Source organism: Eschrichtius robustus, chromosome X (assembly GCF_028021215.1).
Source record: "Eschrichtius robustus isolate mEscRob2 chromosome X, mEscRob2.pri, whole genome shotgun sequence".
NCBI lineage: Eukaryota > Metazoa > Chordata > Mammalia > Artiodactyla > Eschrichtiidae > Eschrichtius > Eschrichtius robustus.
Genome location: NC_090845.1, coordinates 29,748,981 through 29,769,484, shown reverse-complemented (window position 1 = coordinate 29,769,484; position 20,504 = coordinate 29,748,981). Strand labels below are relative to the sequence as shown.

The 20,504-nt window shown below is 36.7% G+C and overlaps 1 protein-coding gene across 4 annotated transcripts in view; it reads left to right on the top strand.

Moving 5' to 3' along the window:
* Nucleotides 1-20,504, top strand: part of DMD (dystrophin) — a 1,739,631-nt gene that overhangs the window by 1,183,211 nt on the left and 535,916 nt on the right. For all 4 annotated transcript variants that reach the window (XM_068533306.1, XM_068533307.1, XM_068533305.1 and 1 more), the window contains one exon: nucleotides 19,208-19,397. In XM_068533306.1, coding sequence (XP_068389407.1) covers nucleotides 19,208-19,397 — 190 coding nt within the window. The remainder of the gene's footprint in view (nucleotides 1-19,207; nucleotides 19,398-20,504) is intronic.

The following is a 20,504-nucleotide window of genomic DNA, read 5'->3' as shown; positions in this document are numbered from 1 at the left end:
CTAAGTTGCCTATTAAAAACAGGCAGGCCAAAATGGCATTATTCTTTTTAGCTGTGAGTATAGCTGTTGACCTCTACTTAGACAGAGCTGGTGTTTCAAACCAAAATCTGTGTCCCTGAGGCCTATACTCCCTTCATTGCTTTTTAATGGATACATATTAACTTGGAAGGAGGTTCTGGCAGCTTTTCACAGTAATCTAATCTCAGCTCTGTCCTCTTCAATATTTCCATCAGTGACTTGGATGAAGACGTAGATAGCATTCTTATCAAATTTGCCAGTGACACAAAGCAGAGAGAAATAGCAAATACTGTAGACAAGAGTATCAGGAGCCAAAAAGATTTCAACAACTTGGGGTGGTAGGCTGAATATGGAAAGATGAAACGTAAATATAAGGCAATACACTTGGTTCAAAAGAAAAGTAAAATAAAAGACACAATCCAACCGACTTAGACTGGGCTCCCTGGAAACAGGGAGAAGAAGATTCCCTGAGATGGAGAGTTGTGTGCAGAAGGTTTGTTGAAGAGTGTTTCCATGAGATACATGTGACAGGATGTGACAGAGGTAAGATTGGGCAGAGAGAGAAGCTACCCTGCAGTGAACCTCAGGCCTGGGCAGATTCTAAGGGGCGATCTGGAATTTGTAGGTCCCTTCAGAGACGTCCTGAATTGAGGCAAGGGGGCTGGGCCTTTGTATTCCAGTATCAGCTGGTTATTGGTTCTGGGTCACCCTGTGGGAGAGGGCAACCTTGGATAAAACAGTTACCTACAGCTGAGGCCAATTTCCAGTGAGAGAGGCAGCTGTGAGCTGTTAGCAGCCAATATTCCCACCAGCTAGGGCATGGGTCTTGGCAGAGCGTCAAAGTGTGTACTACCCAAGTGTTACCCAAAGTGTGGTCCTTGCACTAGCAGCATTTGCATCACCTGTGAGCTGGCTAGAAATGAAAATGTGTGGGTCCTACCCCAGCCTACTAAATCAGACTCTCTGGCGATGTGGCCCAGAAAACTTTTAACAAGCTTTCCAGTCTCCAACTCATTTCTATGCATATTACAGTTTGAGAACCACTGCACTATGCCAACCAAAAACATTCAGAATGGGGAGATAACGGGGGTTTTAGTGACAATAATAATCTCTCTCTCTCTGTCTCTCTGTCTCTCTGTCTCTCTCTCTCTCTCACACACACACACACACACACACACACACACACACACACGCACACTCTGCAATAGAGCAATGGAAAAGGAAAGCTAAGGAGATATTAGGCTGGATAAATTCAAGCATGTAATGTAGTCCTAAGAATTTATATTTCAGCTTAGCAGAGAGGGATTTTGTGATCAAGCTGTCCAAAGATGGAACAGGCTGCCTTGTAAAGTTGTAGAAGTATTCAAGAACAGGCTGGGTAATGCCTTGGTGTAATAATTTCAAGCATCAGGTGGACACATGACTTAAGCATCCTGATTATCCCCCTCCTACACTATTCTTCTATTTTTTTTTTCCAAATGGGTCTCTGCCAGAACTAGTTAACTCAAGAAGGGGTACATGGTGAAAAAAAAAAAAAGTTTAGGCATGATCAGGTGAAGTCAAAGTAAACAAATTTCTGTAGAATTAATCAGACTTTTATTACAGTGTATGCACTGTGAATGCACAATATGTGTTTGGGAATGTGTGAGGAAAAGGATAGTCTATATAGTATGCATACGTTTGATAAATTTGACCGTGGAACTGATTTCTCTAGGAGAATCTTATGGGCCACTATAGTAACTGGTACAATACTCAGTACTCAGTAAGCATTTGTAAGAGAGATGGCATAGCATCCAGCCCAGGCTACTGCATGAAGATCATTTCACTGGATGTTACCTAAGTAGTATTCTCAAGTGCCATTAGCTCAGCTCTTCACTTGGGCATAAATTTATAAATTTGCATACTAATCAAGGGAAGTTGTGTTATTCTGCCTTTGACTCTACTCAGACGTAGACGTTTTCTATTATTCCCTTCGAACTATTATTTTTTTTTTTTTTCGAACTATTATTTTAACCTCATATTCTATTAGAAGTTTAGGAACATTTTCATGGATGGATGGATGGTTAGATAGATAGACATAGATATAGATAGGTGGATAGATAAATAAGGGAGAGGGATTGGAGAGAGAGAGAGAGAAAGAAAGAAGAGGAGGAAAAGGAGAAGGAAGACAGCTATGAAAACAACAATGACGATGACAGAGACAGAGAAAGATCAGTTCTCTGGCACAGCATATTTGGCTTATCTTTGTTTTCCTGAGACTTTCCACAATGAGAATGGAGGGTAAATCCTTTAGAAATCACAGAAATAATCTTGGATCCCTTTAGTAAAAGAAGTGTCTATTTTAGCAAATAGCAATAAACAAGAGTCTATTATAATTGCTGGGATCTGCTAATACATATTTTTTTTCCCTGAAACAAACTCCATTAACCCTCCTTGATACTCTATCCTCATCAACATGTTAATAACATGGGACTAACTCTTACAATTTTTTTTTCCCATACAAAACATATAATCTACAACCTGCTAATGATTGCATTTAGCCTAATTGTTAGGTTGCTGCTGGTGACAGAAGAATTTATCCTGGCAGATAGGCACTTCTAGAAGCCCAGCCAAGCACTTGGTGTGTGTGAATCAGCCTCCATATAGTTCTCACTTGGCAACCATTCCTGATGGATAGACCCCGTCTGCTCTGAGGAGAGGCCAGGGCTGCTCAATAGAGTCTGGAGAACCTGAGTTGAAACACAGCTCTAGCAGGATTTTGCAGACTCCTTCTTGACCGCAAGCCCCTAATTAAAAGGGCAGGATGCCTTACTCGGGCTGAGTTCTGCTCTCTCTTGTCAAGTTACAACCAGGGAGACAGACGTCTTTACAATTTGCTAGTCCACATTCCAAATGAATATAACATTTTACATGTCTGAGTTAACTGAATGTGTTGCCAATTTCATTATCAAAATATTCATAACTCAGGAAAGGATACTGAGACACAGAGAGTCTATGACTTTCCCAAGGTCAAAACCCCAGCTTTGTGACAATTCTGGCACAGAAATTCTTGTATTTGAAGAAAAAGAAGAAAGTCTTCTTTTTCTTTTCCTTATGTTTACACTGAAGTATCATTTATATGATCTTGGGTTCTCTGATTCTTTGAGAATTTTCTCATGTAGGGTGACTTGTTACTTTTCAATACTTCAAAGAGTTCTAAAGCATACATACATACATGTAAATAGTTCTATTAACTCTTTTCTGCTTTTGCCAGCATCCTTGTGACTGGCTCCAAGAGGGCATCTAAGCAAATATCTGCCATTCTTCTTGGAAAAGCAAGTTGCTCTCCATTTTCTTCACCTCTATTCCAAAGTTTTGCCAAATTTTGCTTTTGAAATGGGTTAGCTGGTAGAGCCTAATGATTCTAACTTTGAAAGAAAAAGACTCAAATAGTGACAGTTACATGTGTACTAGTGTCATTATTACATAATGAAAGTATCTAAGGTGAAAAGACTGATATGAACGTATATTTTTCATTTTCTGATTAATTGCTTTGGTAAAAATTAAGCGCTCACTCTTTTCCAGGTACTGCAATGGGTGTTGAGGACGCTGAACAAAATTCCCCTTGTATTTATGTTTATGAATACATATGCTAGGAAAGTATAATAATGTCATCTTTTTCTCAAAGAAGAAACATAACATTCTATTAATATTAACTTTTATTCCTTCTAACATATATAGGAAGAATTGTCAATACTGCTATAATTTAATGAGGGAAACTATAGAATTCTAAATTTACTTGCACTGGGTTAATAACCAAGACTTCTTAAATGTATCCTTAATACTATTATTGTATCATTTGAGTACATATTCCACAAAACATATATGAAGTATTTTTAGTTCTAGCACCAAGGCTACACCAATACTTTTATTTTTATCACATCATTTTTTATGAAGATTAAAATAATTATGTCACACATTGCAAGTTTTCAGAGCTACTTTAAAATATGCTCCAGGCAAGACATGATCAGGTGGGGAAAATTATGATATTCATATTTTCAAATGAAAAATCAGATATGTATGTGCCTATCAAAAACACTCGAATTTTACAGTGTATATGATTAGTTAGACCTTTACCTCTAGAAACTGTCATTTTTTTCTCTAAGAACTCAAACTACTTAATGATAAACTAATTATTAAATTAGTCCTAGAATGTAGTTACATAATGGTACAAATGTTGTAAATAAGAAAGGGAAAAAGAAAAAAACAGTTTATCCACAAATTGTTTGTTTCTACTGACAACACTTATTGAAGAAGGAAGGTGCACTAGGGACACACACAGTGGTCTCTAAGGCGGGTGGGGAGTAGCAGTAAACTCACGGTGTTTTCTGTCATTCCAGCAGGGAAATGGAAGAGCTGAGCTCAACCTTAGAAAGTTGCTTGGGGAGCCAGTGATTTCTAAGTCATCACTGTAAAATTTTTGAAATTCACTTCAACAATTTCACTGACACCAAGTGAACAGATAGATGAAACTCAGCAGCATGGTCATTCTGAATGGCATTCAGCCTTCCTAGATGTTCCACCTTATTCATTGTCAGTCCTGTAAACTGGCCTCTCCCCTTGCACGGATTTTGATATGGTAACTTTTTTTTTTTTAATGTTAATACCTCTGTCATCTTTTTTTTATTATTTATTTATTTTATTTATTTATTTTTGGCTGTGTTGGGTCTTCGTTGCAGTGCGCGGACTTCTCATTGCGGTGGCTTCCCTTGTTGCAGAGCCCAGGCTCTAAGCCCGAGGGCTTCAGTAGTTGTGGCTCGCGGGCTCTAGAGCGCAGGCTCAGTAGTTGTGGTGCGTGGGCTTAGTTGCCCTGCGGCATGTGGGATCTTCCCGGACCAGGGATGGAACCCGTGTCCTCTGCATCGGTAGGCGGGTTCTTAACCACTGCGCCACCAGGGAGGCCCCCGATATGGTAACTTTTATTTCTTTGCGCTCACAGGACTCATCGAGCAAAATAAGAATTGGATAAAAAAAATTTAACTCCCATTCTATGGCGAGCAAAAGCAATTCATAGCTACACTTACCTGACTGAACCTGAATAGGAAGGTGACCAAATTGTTGAGTAATCTACTTGTGTGGAGTTTTAAAGTGTCGTGCCGTTATCAGTATTGTCACTAGCATATACCTTGAAACCAGCTATAGCAAATCAGTTGATTAATCACTAAGTGGCTTATTTAAATGACAAAATATAAAGGGCATTTTTTTTTAATTTTGAAAAATCATGCCACTACTAGAATGAGCCAGATGCTTTACAACATGGTATCCATAATTTAAGAAGTAGTCACTCAAAGGATTTCTAATTCCATTTCCTTATGATTCGGGTTGCTAGAATTTGGAAAAACACTCTGAGGTAATGACAGAGTAAAATTAAATATGTGGATTTCATTGCTAAGGCTTATTTCTGATTATTTTTGCCGAACTTTGCTGTGTATATATATTAACCTCGTGATACTCATAGCAGCGGGTGGTGTTGTTTTAAAAAATGTGAATGTATACTTTTTTCTAGATAATTTTAAAGAATGTTGGCTTACATGAGGAGTTTTTTTTTTTCTAAAGGTCTACAGCAAACTCTTCAAAGATTTAATTACTCTAACAACAGAAAATGTGAACTTTGTTTTCCAAAGGAGAACAGAGCCTATGGAAATGTTGCTTACAATAATCAGATTGTTGGCTAATCTTAGAGGAGAAAGACATCAATTAATTCACCGAGAAGCATTAGCACTATCTTTTCTCGATAATTCACATCATAAAAATTTGGGGGAAAATTAATTTAGATGATGTTATATATAGCATACATATAATAAATGAATATATATAATAGATGAACATTCATTTATTCAGCCTTGACTTATTTCCTACATGATGATTAAAACTTGCATCAAAAACTACTCTTTAAAAATCCATCCTAATTCCCACATAAATATAGCTGTACTATAAAAAAAATAAATATTTCTTCTTTAGGGATATCCATAAAATTAAGGATATTCGTAACGTGGTGTCTTGGAAGAAATGCTCAGCTTTGGGTGAATACGGATGTTTGGGAAAAATAAAACTCGAAGAAGCATTGCCTTTACTGTGCCTACTCTCTTATTTATTATTTCTATCACTTCTTATGTGATCCTGTCCCCAATTTTGCCTCCCTCCCTATTCCTTTTGATCTCCACTTCAGCCTCCATGGTTTCTCCATTATTTTCGGCAGTTGCTTCCCATGGGTCTCACACGCTTGGTCAGGTCGTATATTCCTATTCCTGCCCATGTATTCCCCCATCCCCAGTGGCTGTAGAAAATCCTTGTCTCACACCCCTCCAGCATCTTCTTGCTTTTCCAATTCTTCTGCTTCTCAGCATTTCTTTTTTTCACTTTTTTAGCCTCTTCTTTGTCTCATCTGTATATTTCTGTCTTCTGACTCTGGGCTGTTATCCACTTAGAAAATGGCACATCAGGGCATTGTTCCTCTGAGCAGATCTTCAGCACAGCCATCTGAAATGCTGCCGTGAAGTGAGACTACCTTGCTATTGTTCATTTTTTTCCATAGCATATGCAAACTGCCTTGATTCAGGTCAAAAAGTATCATAATTGAGGAAATAAAATGCACAAAAATCTCCTTGATTATTTTTCCCCTAGAAATATAGAAGAGAAATGAGTTTGAGCCAGATAACGTAGAATAACACTTGTATCACAATAACAAACAGTGTTCTTTTGTTAGCATCTTATTGTAAATTCATTCTATAGGACCCTGATATCTAGTAACTTTTCATTTCCAAATAATAAGGACCTATCTATTACTTGCAAATTATTTTAATATATCTTTTACATAAAAGACTGTCCCTTCCGAAAGCTCTCATTTGGAAAATATTTTGGGGGGGAAAACAATTTTTAAAAATATTCACAGTGTGTGTTTATGTCCCCCTTTCTAGTCCAAACTCTAGCTATCTTAAGCTTTGTGTATATTTTAAAAAATAATAACAAAACGCCTATACTTTTTCATTCCTGTCAAAACAGGTTTACTAGAGTTAGTGAACTTAAAATAGTTATTGTGGAAGTTAGAAAGTTGTTTTGCTCTTTCCATCATGTTCGTTGCCTTTTCACCACAGCAACATTGTAAATGTAAACTTATTCCCTAGAAGATGAGTTGGGCTGCAATTTTCAGCTAATTGGGAGAAGCAGCCCTGAGTCGAGCACTGTCAGGCTGATTTGAGTCTTAAGATATGATGATGATTATTGTGTCAAATGTAATCAAGAATGTGCGCTCTGAACTGACTAAAGGCCTGGCTGTTTTTAATTCAGGTTCGTATATGAAGTAGACCTCTGCTTCACTGGTAGTCACAGCTGGCTGTAAACGTGAGCAATTTTAAAAATACAGTTCTGTTCTCTGTGGAGCTGTAAGGATCAGGGGTTGGATGCACAGAGGGAAAATATCCTCATTCTCTCCTTTAAAAATTCTATTTATTTTCAGTATAATGTTCTCATCTTGAAATTTCCCTGTAGCTCTGAATCAGTGGTTTTCAACCTCCTCAGATCCAATGCCAACCCCTTTCTTTCTTATAACAAATACTTTGTAACACCTTCTTTACTGTCATAAAGTAAAATTTGTAGATAATATACCCTACCTACAGGCACATTTTTTTAAAAGGGTGCACTGACTTTAATTTTAAAGAGAAATGCGAGTCATTTATAATAAAATAATATGTATTTCAGTATGTAATGATTCAATCAGGATCAAACTAGAACACAAATGAAGGTTCTAGTTGATTATACTGTGAATGCAATATCAACAAATGTGGGGTGACGCCAGTGTGTTGTACCGGGACTCAAATACTGTGAGTGGCATTGGCCATCCATAGTGTAATTTTCCAAAATGCTAAACAAGTTTTGACAAGATTCTTAATAACACAATGTAAAATTTTCCTTGGATTTTCATGGCAGTTAGTTGCATTTATGAAAAATTCAGTGTGTATTAAAATCTTGACAAAAGTCTTTTATATTTGTATGTAAAATTGAGTTAAGTTCTAGGTTCAGGTGTTTATAAACAGGGTTTCGCCCTACGTGCTTATCTAGTGGGACATTCAAAAGTATTATGGGACTTGGAACAGTGTTTTGTTGTATGTGGAGTCTATCATCTCCAGCCCCTCCCCACGGAATACCAGTAGCACTCTTCAAGCACCCTGTTAGTCAAAATTCTCCCTCAATTTCCAGAAAGCCTCTGTTGTGTTGTCTGTAAGATTTGTTTAAATATTTTTTCCCCGACGAGAACTGATCTATCAATTAATGAAATAACATTTTTCTCTGAAAACCTAACCTTTTCTTTCTTGGTGATCCAGTTGCCATTTTATAAGACTGAATGAAATGAGCAAACATTTAACATCTGCTAGATTGTTTAGCACAGTCTTTAAAAATTCTGTGATTATCACTGCAGTTATAATCTATTTCCACCATCTTTATTAAATGCCCTGGTCTCTACAAAAGGGTGATGATGACATTCCTTTCATAGCTATATTAATTGCCTTCTAACTAGATGTTGACAAATGCAGTCGAATTCTATATTAAAATCACAGGAGATATTATTGTAGTTACCAAAGACATGTAAAATCATGAATGCTTCTTCGATGGAGGCTGTGAGAGAAATATGAACCCATTTCTTGCAGAGACTAATCAGGTAATTTAGTAAAACAAACACAGATATACACATAAACAGAGATTTTTTTTTAAAAAAACTTATCTATATGGTTGAGGCAAAAATAATTTTTTTCACTGAAGGATTTTTAGAATGGTAGGTAAGCAAAATGCAACAGTGTATTTACATTTCATCAGGACATTTGACAAGGTCTTTCATTATATTCCTATGACTAAGTTGGAGAAATCCTGCTAGATGCAAGGTAAACTGGGTGGTTTAACAACCATTGCATGCTTTTACACAAAGAATGTTGATTAATAGACCAGTGTCAGGAGCTCCCTGGCGGTCCAGTGGTTAGGACTCAGCGCTTTCATTGCGGGTGGGGTGGGGTGGGGGCCCGGGTTCAATCCCTGGTCGGGGAACTAAGATAAAAAAAAAAAAAGATGAGTGTCAAGTGACGAAGGAAGATCTCCGGTGCTATGCCACAACGTTCTATTCTCATCCCTGACATACTAAATTTTTTTTTAATAGATGAACACTTCCGTTATGTTTTATGTTATGTTACGTTATGTTATGTTATTGGCCACTCCACATGGCTTGCAGGATCTTAGTTCCCCAACCAGGGATTGAACCCAGGCCCTCGGCAGTGAAAGCATGGAGTCCCAACCACTGGACCGCCAGGGAATTCCCTTATTGGTTTTTTTTTTGGACATAACATGAGTGGAGCTACAGAGAGGGCGTCTATTCCAATCTACGGGTGATGCAAAGCAGGGAGGGGAGGAATATGTTGGCTGACAGAGCCAAATGGGTGCCTGGATAGGATGACTTTTAAGGCCCTTTTGGTACCTGCTGTCTCCGGACCGGGATCAAACTTACAGTCTATCAGAAAATTTGCCAATCCGATGGGTTCATTTTGACAGAACTTATTGTTTGCTTTGCCCTCTGTTTTTGCAATGCACCTAAAAATTCATTGAATTAGCATTCTTTGCAGGAGTACATTTAATTTCTTTTTTCAAAAAATGTATTGTTTTCGTGTAGGAGTAGCAGAAATTCAGTCGTTGACAATTAAATGTGACATGTTGCCCAGTGAAATAGTCCACCATTTCACTTTAACTGCTAGTACAAAACTTGATGAAAGATATAAGCTCCAAAGATTTAATATCCACACTTCTACAAAGCAAAACATAATTTTGATCACAGGATTGCTTATTCTCATTTTTAAACATCTTAGTTATAACTGAGTAATAGTCTATTATGCAGTCAATTCTCTGTAACAAACAAGAGGATATCTACAAGTTACTGTGAGGTTCAACTGAAATAGTGTATGAGAAAGCAATGTATAAACTTTAAAATTCTATACTATATAAATTATTATTCAGTAAACGTGCATCACGAAATAATTCTAATTTATGAGTGTTTTAGAAACAAGGGATTGTGACCTTCTCATTTTTAGAAGCTGTGCCTGTTTCATTTTAATTTAATGTATTGAGTGTCTGTTAAATGCCAGGAACTGTGGTGTGAATCCTTGTCCTCAAGGAATTTACAGTAAGTTGATGATGATGGCTGCTGCTGCTGCTGATGATAATGAAGATATAGAGCCTTTTATAAGCGATGCACTCATAAGTAAGAGGATTTTTGAAAGTACGTGTAGCCCTCAGATTTATTCCTTTAGTGTTGTAGTTTTAACTGAAAAAATAAATCCTTAATTTTTTACTATTCTTCATAAATTTGACTTGATTTTATAGAAGGCCATCAGTATATTTCACATTATCTAGTTCTTTTAAATGTAGTTTCTCCCCATAGTAATTAAAAGTAAGAAAGCAGGAAACTTTAAATCTTTATTTTGATCATTAGTTTTAATTAGCTCAAGTTATTTGTAATCCTACAAGTCTTATAAATCATATCTGAGTCATTAAAAGGGACTGAAAATTAAAAGGGCAATTCTTTTAGCGTCTACCAAGACAGAGTCACTGTGAGAGATTAGTTCATTTCTCAACCAGTCTTATTAAAATGTATCTATTTTACTGTAATATTTCTAGGAAAGAAACATACGAAGGTTTGGTTTTCTTGTTAGATAATTTTAGTGTAAAACATTTCTCAAAAGATATAGATTTCCGGATTATCTTGGTATCATTAGCAAACATAAATTACCATTATGAGAAGGCCACAACCTTCTCAACTATAATTTTCTATTATTTCATAAGAATAAAAATATTTTATTCCTAACTGTAATGCCCTCTTTTAAAATAAAATCCTCAAGCCTACTTCAAGTCCAAAGTGCAGTATTCATTTTAATAGGTCTCTTAGGTGGCAGCTGAAGATGATAAGCAAAGGAATAATAATTTTTGTCTTCACACAAATATACACCATAATCCTAATTCTTATAATAATCACAGCAAATGAGGCGCTTTTGAGAATAGTACTATATTAATATCCATTATGTTTACCTCACAGGGAGATTGGCAAGTCTACCTTAAGAGATAATGTCACAGTGGACTAGAGCCACTTACGTTGGAAACTGCCCAGCCTCTCTGAAAGTCAGGTTTCTCAGCTATAAAATGTTGATGATAATAACAACCTACCCCATTAACCTCAACAAGTTGTTTAACGTATCAAAGGAGAAGATATACAGAGAAGAGCTTGAAAACTGAAGAGCATTGTTTTAGTGCAAAATTCTATCACAATAAATGTTGAATTTAAAGGACTCTCAAAAGTGCATTATTAACCACAAGAGTGCTGAATGAGGAATTGAGAAATAAAAGTCACACTTAGAGACTATAACTTGAAGTTCATATCAGGAATTATGAAATCGTTCGTATTTCTGAATTCCATTGAGACACCTCTACTGTAAGTTCATATAATCAGTTGATATGTTTTTAGCCACTTCTTTCCTTTTAAAGGGAATCTGCTATACGTTTGCCTTTTGATCTTCGAAAATTGAACCAACCTGCCTTGCTGTCTTCTGAATATTATATAACAGCATCTAACAATCTACTGTTCTCTCTGTTTTTTCTAAGTTATTGAGGATGGGAATGCATATTTGTTTGACTGCACAGTCTTATGAGACTTCCAGGAGATGATCTTTTTCATTGGTTTCTATCCTAGTTTTCATCTATCCTTTAGAAGAGAAGAAAGCTACTCAGTCTAGCTTAACAACAAATTAGGAAAATATATCTTTTAAAGAGATTAACACTACAAGTGACCAAAACCAAGTTAAAGATTTTCATTATACAAATCAGAGAGAATTTATTTAGAGTAGAAATTGTGTCCAATTATAAACCCAACCCTAATCTAAGTTTGTATTCATCCAGACAGTAGTATAACTGTACATTTTTTCTAAAGGTTTTTTACAGTTCTGTAAATATCCAAAATAATATTTTGAGTCTCTGTATGTGAACCAAACCAAATGTAATCAATTACTCCCGACATTATTTTTAAACTTCTCCAAATAGTACCTTAAGGTATTGTATCAGTAGAAAAATATAAAACAGAGATCTTAGACTAAAGAATGTTAATCTCTTTGTTAACATCCAAGGTAGTATCTTGAATACTGCACTTGTTCATAATATTTTGTATATTTTTTATCAATTTATTTTTCTCAGTGATAAATGCCTGAAACACAAGCCAAGTGAAGTGAGTAATGCAAAGAATAGTACAAAGTACATTTTTACTGCTGTCTCCTAATATTTTCAGAAATATCCCAATGCTTTTAGGAAGAGTGTATAATTACGGTTATTTCTCTAATGATATATTGTGCAAATCTCAATTTTAAAAATGTCCATAGAGTAAAAAAATAAAAGATGGAACGTATATATATTTTAAAATTCCTTACATGACTGATAATACCTATATTCTCTTACTATCCAAAGATAAAGTTCAGGTGATATATTTTTTTACTAAAATGTCTGTAGCATTGACGAAAGTTTAAATAGATAGCTTCAAAGCTGTGGTTTATCTTTAGGGGACTAATCTATTTCTTCGTGCAAGTGTGTTGCTTCTGCACATGTTAAAAAGTCATCCTGCGTTGTCTGGGGGGACGAAAGATAGGAATGAGTTTTCTGAGAACTAATCAGCAATACTTTGGGAACATTTAGGTCGTGGTTTCCAATTAACTGTGGAGAGTTTGAGTAATTTAGTACCAGACCTCAGGAGAGAGGGGATGAAAACCTCATTAATGCATATGTCGGTGAACAGAAAACCAGCAAATTTGCGTTGAAAATGGATTTTTTTTGTGTTGAAGCAAAGACCGGCTAGATCTTTCTACTATAGTTAGGGTGAGAGAATATCTTTGCATGTGTGGGTTCCCTCTGGGTAGGTTTCTATGTGTTTCCATGATGCCGCTTATGGTAAAGTAACAAATAGATAAATTTGTGCTCCAAAATGAAGGCCAGGATTCAGAGGCATAAACTTTCCTGCACTTTTCTTTCTTTTCCTACAATGAATATATCAGAGAGGAGTGGACACCAGTATCTATTTTCAGAGTTAGAAAAACCTCTTTTTTAGGATGCAAGATTTGGGCTATAATCCTAATTCTGCCACTTACTTGTGTGCAACTTTGGGAAAGTCATTATGGTTCTCTCAGAATCAGTCTTCCCAACAGCAAAATGAAACCAGCAAGAACCTATGACATATATCTAAAAGGTTTCTGATTTTAATGAAAATCAATTCAATTAGGCAGACTTTTATCGAGCATCCATCACTGTATTTTGAGATAAAGCCCAGCTAGATGATCCCCACTTCCTTCGATGAGAAAAGGAAACAAATGTTTAAAAAGATAAACATTTGTTTATTTGATAAACAAGTGTTTATCACTTGTTTGGCAAATTGAGATAGAAGTTCATGAATACAGTGTGATGCATATTACATTTGGGCTACTGGTAGGGAATCCACATGAACTATAACACAAATCATATTGTAACTATAGTCAAATGTTTACCTATCTGTCGCCTCCACCAGACTTGAATATGTTAAATGCCAAAGTCCATGTCCACGCCTCATTGACTTTTGTGTCACCATCACCAAGCATAAGTCCTGGCACATAATACATATGGACTGGATGCATGGCTCCCCTAATGAATGAGATGTTGGTAGGCATGTGGAAATAAGAATGAGGTTCAGATTTCAAGATAATCTGTGTGGAGGTTGAAGCCACTGGGAAGGAATGAAACATCCAACTGGAAGCATACAAAGAAAAACAGAAACACACTGTAGGTAGAAAAAATAGGGGATACCTTGTGAAATGGTGAGAGAACAAATCTGAACATACTTTAAAATCTTTAAAGAGCTATATAGATATTAGATTTACAATTTATTTTCTATGCTGGACCTTACAGCCTTCATCTCACACCTTTTGTCAATCGTTCCATTAAAAGGACAGAGTATATTTCTCACTTTAGAGTTCGATAACAGAGGAGAAAAGAGAAACATCCTCTCATTGCCACAACCCTTTTGGGTCATATATCTAAGTAGATGTTGCCCAAAGACAAAGCCACAGTCTTAGAATTGTTGCTAGAAAGGGAACTAATGGGATACTAGTCCAAGCATTATTGAAGGATTTGGCTTGGATTCATGTTTTTCATTAGTGCAAATTACTAATAGAATTGCTGGAGATTAAAAGGAATCCTTTCTACAAACTGCTGTATAGCCATAGGTAATAAAATCCTAGCTTCCCCTTGCAAACACAATATAGAGTTATTTTTTAAAAAAATCAAAATTAATTTATTTACTAGCAAACTAGTAGAGACTGTTATGGTTACAGAGAATTCGAATGTCAGGTTAACCGTGGTTCTATGAGTAGTGTTTGACGTTGCCAGAAATCTTTTGGTCCAAAGTCCAAGTGCTTGCTGCTAAGGTACTCACTTTCTGTGATCTATGTCTAACAACAAAAAAAGGGGAAAAAAAGAAAGTCATCCTGTAATCCTTCCGCTAAAAATATCATAGGAAATGATAGTGGTTAAAATGCAAATAAACCAAGAAGGAAAGATTGAGAGTGTTTTATTTGGTTACTCCATGACAATACCAGGGCACAGATGGAAGTATTATTTAGTAGAAGACTAAGTGCTGTGAATTTCCCAAGTTTGTCGCACTTTCAGAAACACCTGGGCAAAATAGCCTTCTATATCAGACTGAGCCTTTTTTTCCCTAAAAATATTCAATGTGTTTGTTTCTGTTTGCTTATATATATATTTATTATATATGTATATATTAAAAATCCTATAATATAGTGCACTGGTTAAATATCATCCATCCATGTATCTAAGCATGGAATATTGTCTATACATTAATTAAGCTCTTCAGCCTTACCTTGGAAAGTAGTAGGTTTCCCTTTTCTCTTTTGCTTTTTGTGTATTAGGTTGACCCATAAGAACTTAGTGATATTCAACTTAATAGAAAATCTGGGGTCTTAGCGATTTATTCAGAGATACCATGGTGTGTGTGTGTGAAGGATCAGATTATTACTTATCTGATTGCCTCGTTGATAATCAGTTCTTAAAAAGAAAATGGAGATACTGAAGACATGCCTTCTGTGATTTTTTCCCCTTTATGCAGACTTGTCTCTGGATGAGCACCTTCTTGGGCAGGTGCAGGATTGCACTAAGCTTTATAGCTCCAGCACTTTGCCCCTTCAGTAGATTCTTGCTTCTAACTGGTGATAGTGCAGCTCTGCCTCGTCTATAGATCTCCTTAAAGGGCAACCAAAGGTGCAGTGGCTCTTCAGGTGCTCAGTTGCTGAGTGTGAGAATCCTCCGTCCTGTCTCCTTTTGAGACCACAATCTGTGCAAGCATAGTTATATATTTCTCCACATACATTTTGTAACAAGTATATTTTTCAAATTTTTATTTAGTGTGACAATTCAGCAGGTCAAGTTCTCCAAAAGGCAGATCCTGAGAAAGCGATTAACGTGCAGGAATTTTTTCTGGAGAGTGCTCTCAGGATTCATACCTGTGAGAGAGGAAGGGGAAGGAAGCACGGTAGGGCGGAAGGAGAAGCTGGGCTTTAATTCAGTTGCAGCCACAACATCAATCAACCCTCCTCCTCTCCGCTCCCTTCCCGAATTGTCCTGAGTTGGAGCAAGGGGACCAGGCTTCTATAGCCCACACGTTAACCAGTCACTGGATGCAACCTGCCTCCAGCAGCTTTCCCAGAAGCTAAAGCAAAACATACTTCAGTCCTGAAGAGGGGTCTAGGCAGCCCAGCCCAGCATCCACTGCACCAGTACTTCTCAAAGTTTGGTCTCTAGCGTCGGTGATTCTCAAACTGTAGCATATATCAGAATCACCTGGAAGGCTTGTTAATCCACAGCTTGCTGGCCTCCACACACAGAATTTCTGATTCAGTAGGTCTAGGGCAGGGCTTGAGAATTTGCATTTCTAATAAGTTCTCAGATGCTGTTGATGCTGCTGGGCTGCGGAACAGACTTTGAGAACCACCCTGCCTGTATTTACATATGGAGGTTGGTGTATGGTGCCCTTATGAATAGAAGTCAAACCTTTTGAAGTCACTATCTCATTCCACACTCCATCAAATTCTCAGCTATTTTTGTGCATTATAAAGCTGAATTGCTGATAATTAAAATTTTTATATAAAAAGTACTTAACCAATGCAGTAGATTATATTTGTAAAGCATTATTACTATTTTATGATATCTGGTCATTCTTACTTTTAAAGTTCAGCCAAATTTTCTCCAGGGTCTATAATTTGATAATCTGGATAGGGGAATTAAAAAAAAAAATAATCTATGTTCCAGATCTTTAGTTTTGTTCTAGGCCAATTTTTTTTTGTTTCTTTATGATTCTTATTATTTCTACATTTTTATTTTATCATAAGCCATTTAAAGCCATATGGTTACGGAAAATTTTAAAGTATGGCATATAGTCAGAGCTATTTGGAATGCACAAATATGGCATACAAGTACCCTTGACTCATTTCTAGTCTAGACTTGGCACAAAGTTTAAGAATTCAGTGTACATAGATTGATCGCAGGAGAAAGGATGCAGCCTTAAGTCTCCCACACAAGCAGGAAATAACAATCTCACCTCTGATCAAAGAGATTTTCTGCTATTGCTGCCACTGAATTTTTTTAACGTATTTCCAAATTAGAAAATATTCAGCCTGATGTTGTCAATATTTCAGACCACGAGGGTATCGTTTAGGAAAACAGTGCCTTACGGTCCTGAAAGAGTTACTGCTCTTCTCTAAGGGCCTAATTTACAAAGCAGCAAACTCACTGGTAGGATTTGGCTGGAAATCTCATTGTCTCGGTAGAACCCTTTCATCTGATTTATGTGCATCACAGTTTAGAAAGTTATTTACTAGTTACTTTCTCTGGAAGCAGAGGGTAAGTGGTGTTTCTCTTTAAGGATAGAGGAGCTAAGATGCATCAGGTGCAGCTCATATGATGATGAAGCTGATAATAAAATGCACAGCATCGAATTCTCCAAGCTTCCCTCTGCCATGAGGGAGTTTCACACTGCTCTTTTATTTTGTGTGAATTTGGAGTATGTTAGAATATACATCAGTGTCTAACCCTGCGTTTGTCTTCTGCAATGTGACAGCTTATTTCTATGCCAGATTTGGAGCTGGTGGTGGAGTAAATCTTAGTGATTTCCAGTGCACGAGCCAACCTAAAATACTAGGCTGAACCGGATGAAATTGCCCCTTTTGTAGGTCAGAAATGGTCAAACGTTAGCAATTACACATGCTTCAACCTGTACATTTGTACGTTTCATGACAGATTATAACAGTAAGATTCTCACTGTTGTTGCAAGGTTCTGAATTTTTAAATCATCTTAAATAAAAAGATAAATAAATAAGCAAATAACGATATTTTGATATTTCTCCCTGTGTTGATAATTTGCCTGGGAACTAAATAAGCAGGGAGCCAGCAGTTCAGGTCAGCCCTTGAACTCCACGAGGTTTAACTGGTTTGCCCAACCAGAACACCAAGCTACCTTTCAGCTGTGCAGTATTCAAGTTTATTTAGGAGTTGATAAATAGCTTAGTGCAATGCTTCCTTTTTTCCAATAGCTGCATCCTCATAAACCTATTCTACCCTCTGCCAGTTAATGCAGACAGAAGACTTTTATCCAGGATGAGCATCGAAACTACACTGTGGAGGACTGTGTGCTCAGCAAACACCTCACCCGTGATGAATAAACAGCTCTTCCGGGGGCTTTGCCGCCGCTGGCTTGGCAGGACTTGTTTATTGCCTGGTTTGCACATCCCATGATAAAGTTGCTGCTGAAATAAATTGCAGTTTTGCATAATTATTGACAATCACATCTTAACAAGCAGTGTGTATCATATTCAAGTGTTCAGTTTTTTTTTTAAATCCATTTTTAGCTTATGTTTAATCCCAGAGAGTGTTTGTGTAATAATAGAAGGCAAATATGGCATGTAAATAGAGTACTAATTTCCTCACTGCAGACAAAATTTACCTGAATCTTTTTCAGATGGGACTGTTACTGCCTCAGGCAATTTTCCTTCCCAAGCTATTATTATGTAGATGTTTGCTGAGGGCATATGTGTGTGTATCCACAATACATGCATTATATATATTGTCAGAAAATATGAATAACTTTTTTTTAGACTTTTGTGTCATTAGGGAATTTGGTTCGTTCCGTCTAAAAGATTAGAGAAATGAGAATGGGATGTGGGCAGAGGGAAGTGACATTTTTGAGCAACTATAATATGTGACTACATAATGTGTGAGGCACTCAGCTTTACACACATTGTTGTATTTTCGCTCTCATCACAGCAATATGTATTGCAGATGAGAAATCAGAGAGGTTAAGTAACTTGCCATATCACACACTTGGTAGAGGATATTGGGATTTGAACCCAGATCTGTCTGGATTTTAGGCTCCACTTTTTCCATTACACATAAAATTTTTCTTTTGGAAAAATATTCTCAGTTGTATGACCATCAGGTAATGAAAATTAAAGCTAACACAATTAGAACATGATAGTGTTATGCAAAATTACATTTTGTACAATAGTTTCTATGAAATACATGGTTTTCCTACTTCTTAGTCTTTTCGTTCTCTTTTGTTCTCCAGTCCCCTTCTCTTTCTTCCTCCAGTGTTCAACTTTCTGTTCTAGGTTTGCATTTCTCCTGGCCTATCTAATCATGATTTCCTGCCTCAGGTGACATCAAAGATAAGCATGGTATAGATTTTAGGGTTTTACCTGTAAAGATTAGCTTAAACTTTTGCAGCATATTAAAATAAGCTTTCAAAATTGACCAGCAGAAACTAAAAAGCTTAAAAAAAATTTTTTTTGGAAAATTCATATACGAACCTTCAAAAGTCTAAAAGTCCAAATACACACACACACACACACACACACACACACGCGCGCGTGCGCGCGCGCTCTTATAGTGGTTGATGCTTTGAAGAGGAGTTTTAGCAACAACTCACCCCTTTGTTCGTATATTACAATTTAATCCCTTGGACTTTGCTCTTTTCGTGGGATTCACTGGGTGCACCTTTCTGATGTTTGAGGAGAATTGCATCTGGACATTTGTTCTTTTGCAGAGTGAGTGAGCGAGAGACTGCTTTGGAAGAAACTCATCGATTACTGCAACAGTTCCCCCTGGACCTGGAGAAGTTTCTTGCCTGGCTTACGGAAGCCGAAACAACTGCCAACGTCCTGCAGGATGCCACCCATAAGGAAAGGCTCCTAGAAGACTCCAAGGGAGTAAGAGAGCTGATGAAACAATGGCAAGTAAGTCAAGCATTTCTACTTTATCCCTCTTGTGAATCCAGTTGAAGAATTCTCAGCATTTGTCCTTGTAATTGATACGCTGTGGATGAAATAAAATAGTTGTTTTACATGGCCTTATGTATTTAAGCGTTTGGGCTAGAAGAAGAGAGACAGAGGAAAAAGGAAAAATCATTTATTATTTCATTTAATACCCCAGTCTTCTAAATAGTGTGTGTTTTTGACCAGGAAAAACTTGCCCATAAAGCTAGAGCTTTGATAAGAAGAAACTTTGCTCAGAGAAATAAATTAGGGATTGGCTTATTAAATTAGAAAAAGTTGCCATTTTTGAGTGTTTATTTAATATTTTACATGGAAAGCATCTGTATGAATTGTCTGTTTTATTTAGCGTTGCTAACTGAATCAGTTTCCCTTCATTACTTTCCAGTAAGTTTTGAAATGTTAATCTGGCATTTTGTAGCTTTCTTCCTAACATGATCTGTGAAAATAAAAATGAGATGGCTAAATTTGTCATAGTTAATGATCACACAATTTTCGACAATTGTTTTTTCCTAGAAAAAAGAATTATTGCTATAAAATTTCATAGGCATAAACAGTGAAAACAGAAGTTTCAGGTAGTTTTGTTTACATGAGGTCTTGGTGAGAATCTTATTCTGTAGTTCAGGAAGGCTCCTGATGCCTACCTTCCGGACCTGACATAATTTTCCTGACCTACAATGGAGTTTTGTTATGTATAGTTGAGTTTTCTGACTCGATATAAGAACTTTACTAGTACCGCGAAGAAAATTTGGAGTGTTAGAATAATATGATCCATTCTTAGGACTAACTTCAGTTTTTTAATGTTTTAAAATTATGATGAAAAAAGGGATAGTATATCCTAGGTTGAAAAATAATTCCAAAATCAAATCATATTAAGCAAAGTTTCACCTCCTCCCCTCCTTGTTGTTCTCCTTCTTTTCTTCTGTTTCGATAGGACATTTGATCTACTTGGATGCTCTTGTATGTAGAGTAGATGACAGTGGCAATTTAGAGCTTCTTGGATTCCTCATTCTTGCTTTATCCTTATCCTCGGACCCCACTTGCTCCCCCACAACGTGTGTTGAGTTAGTT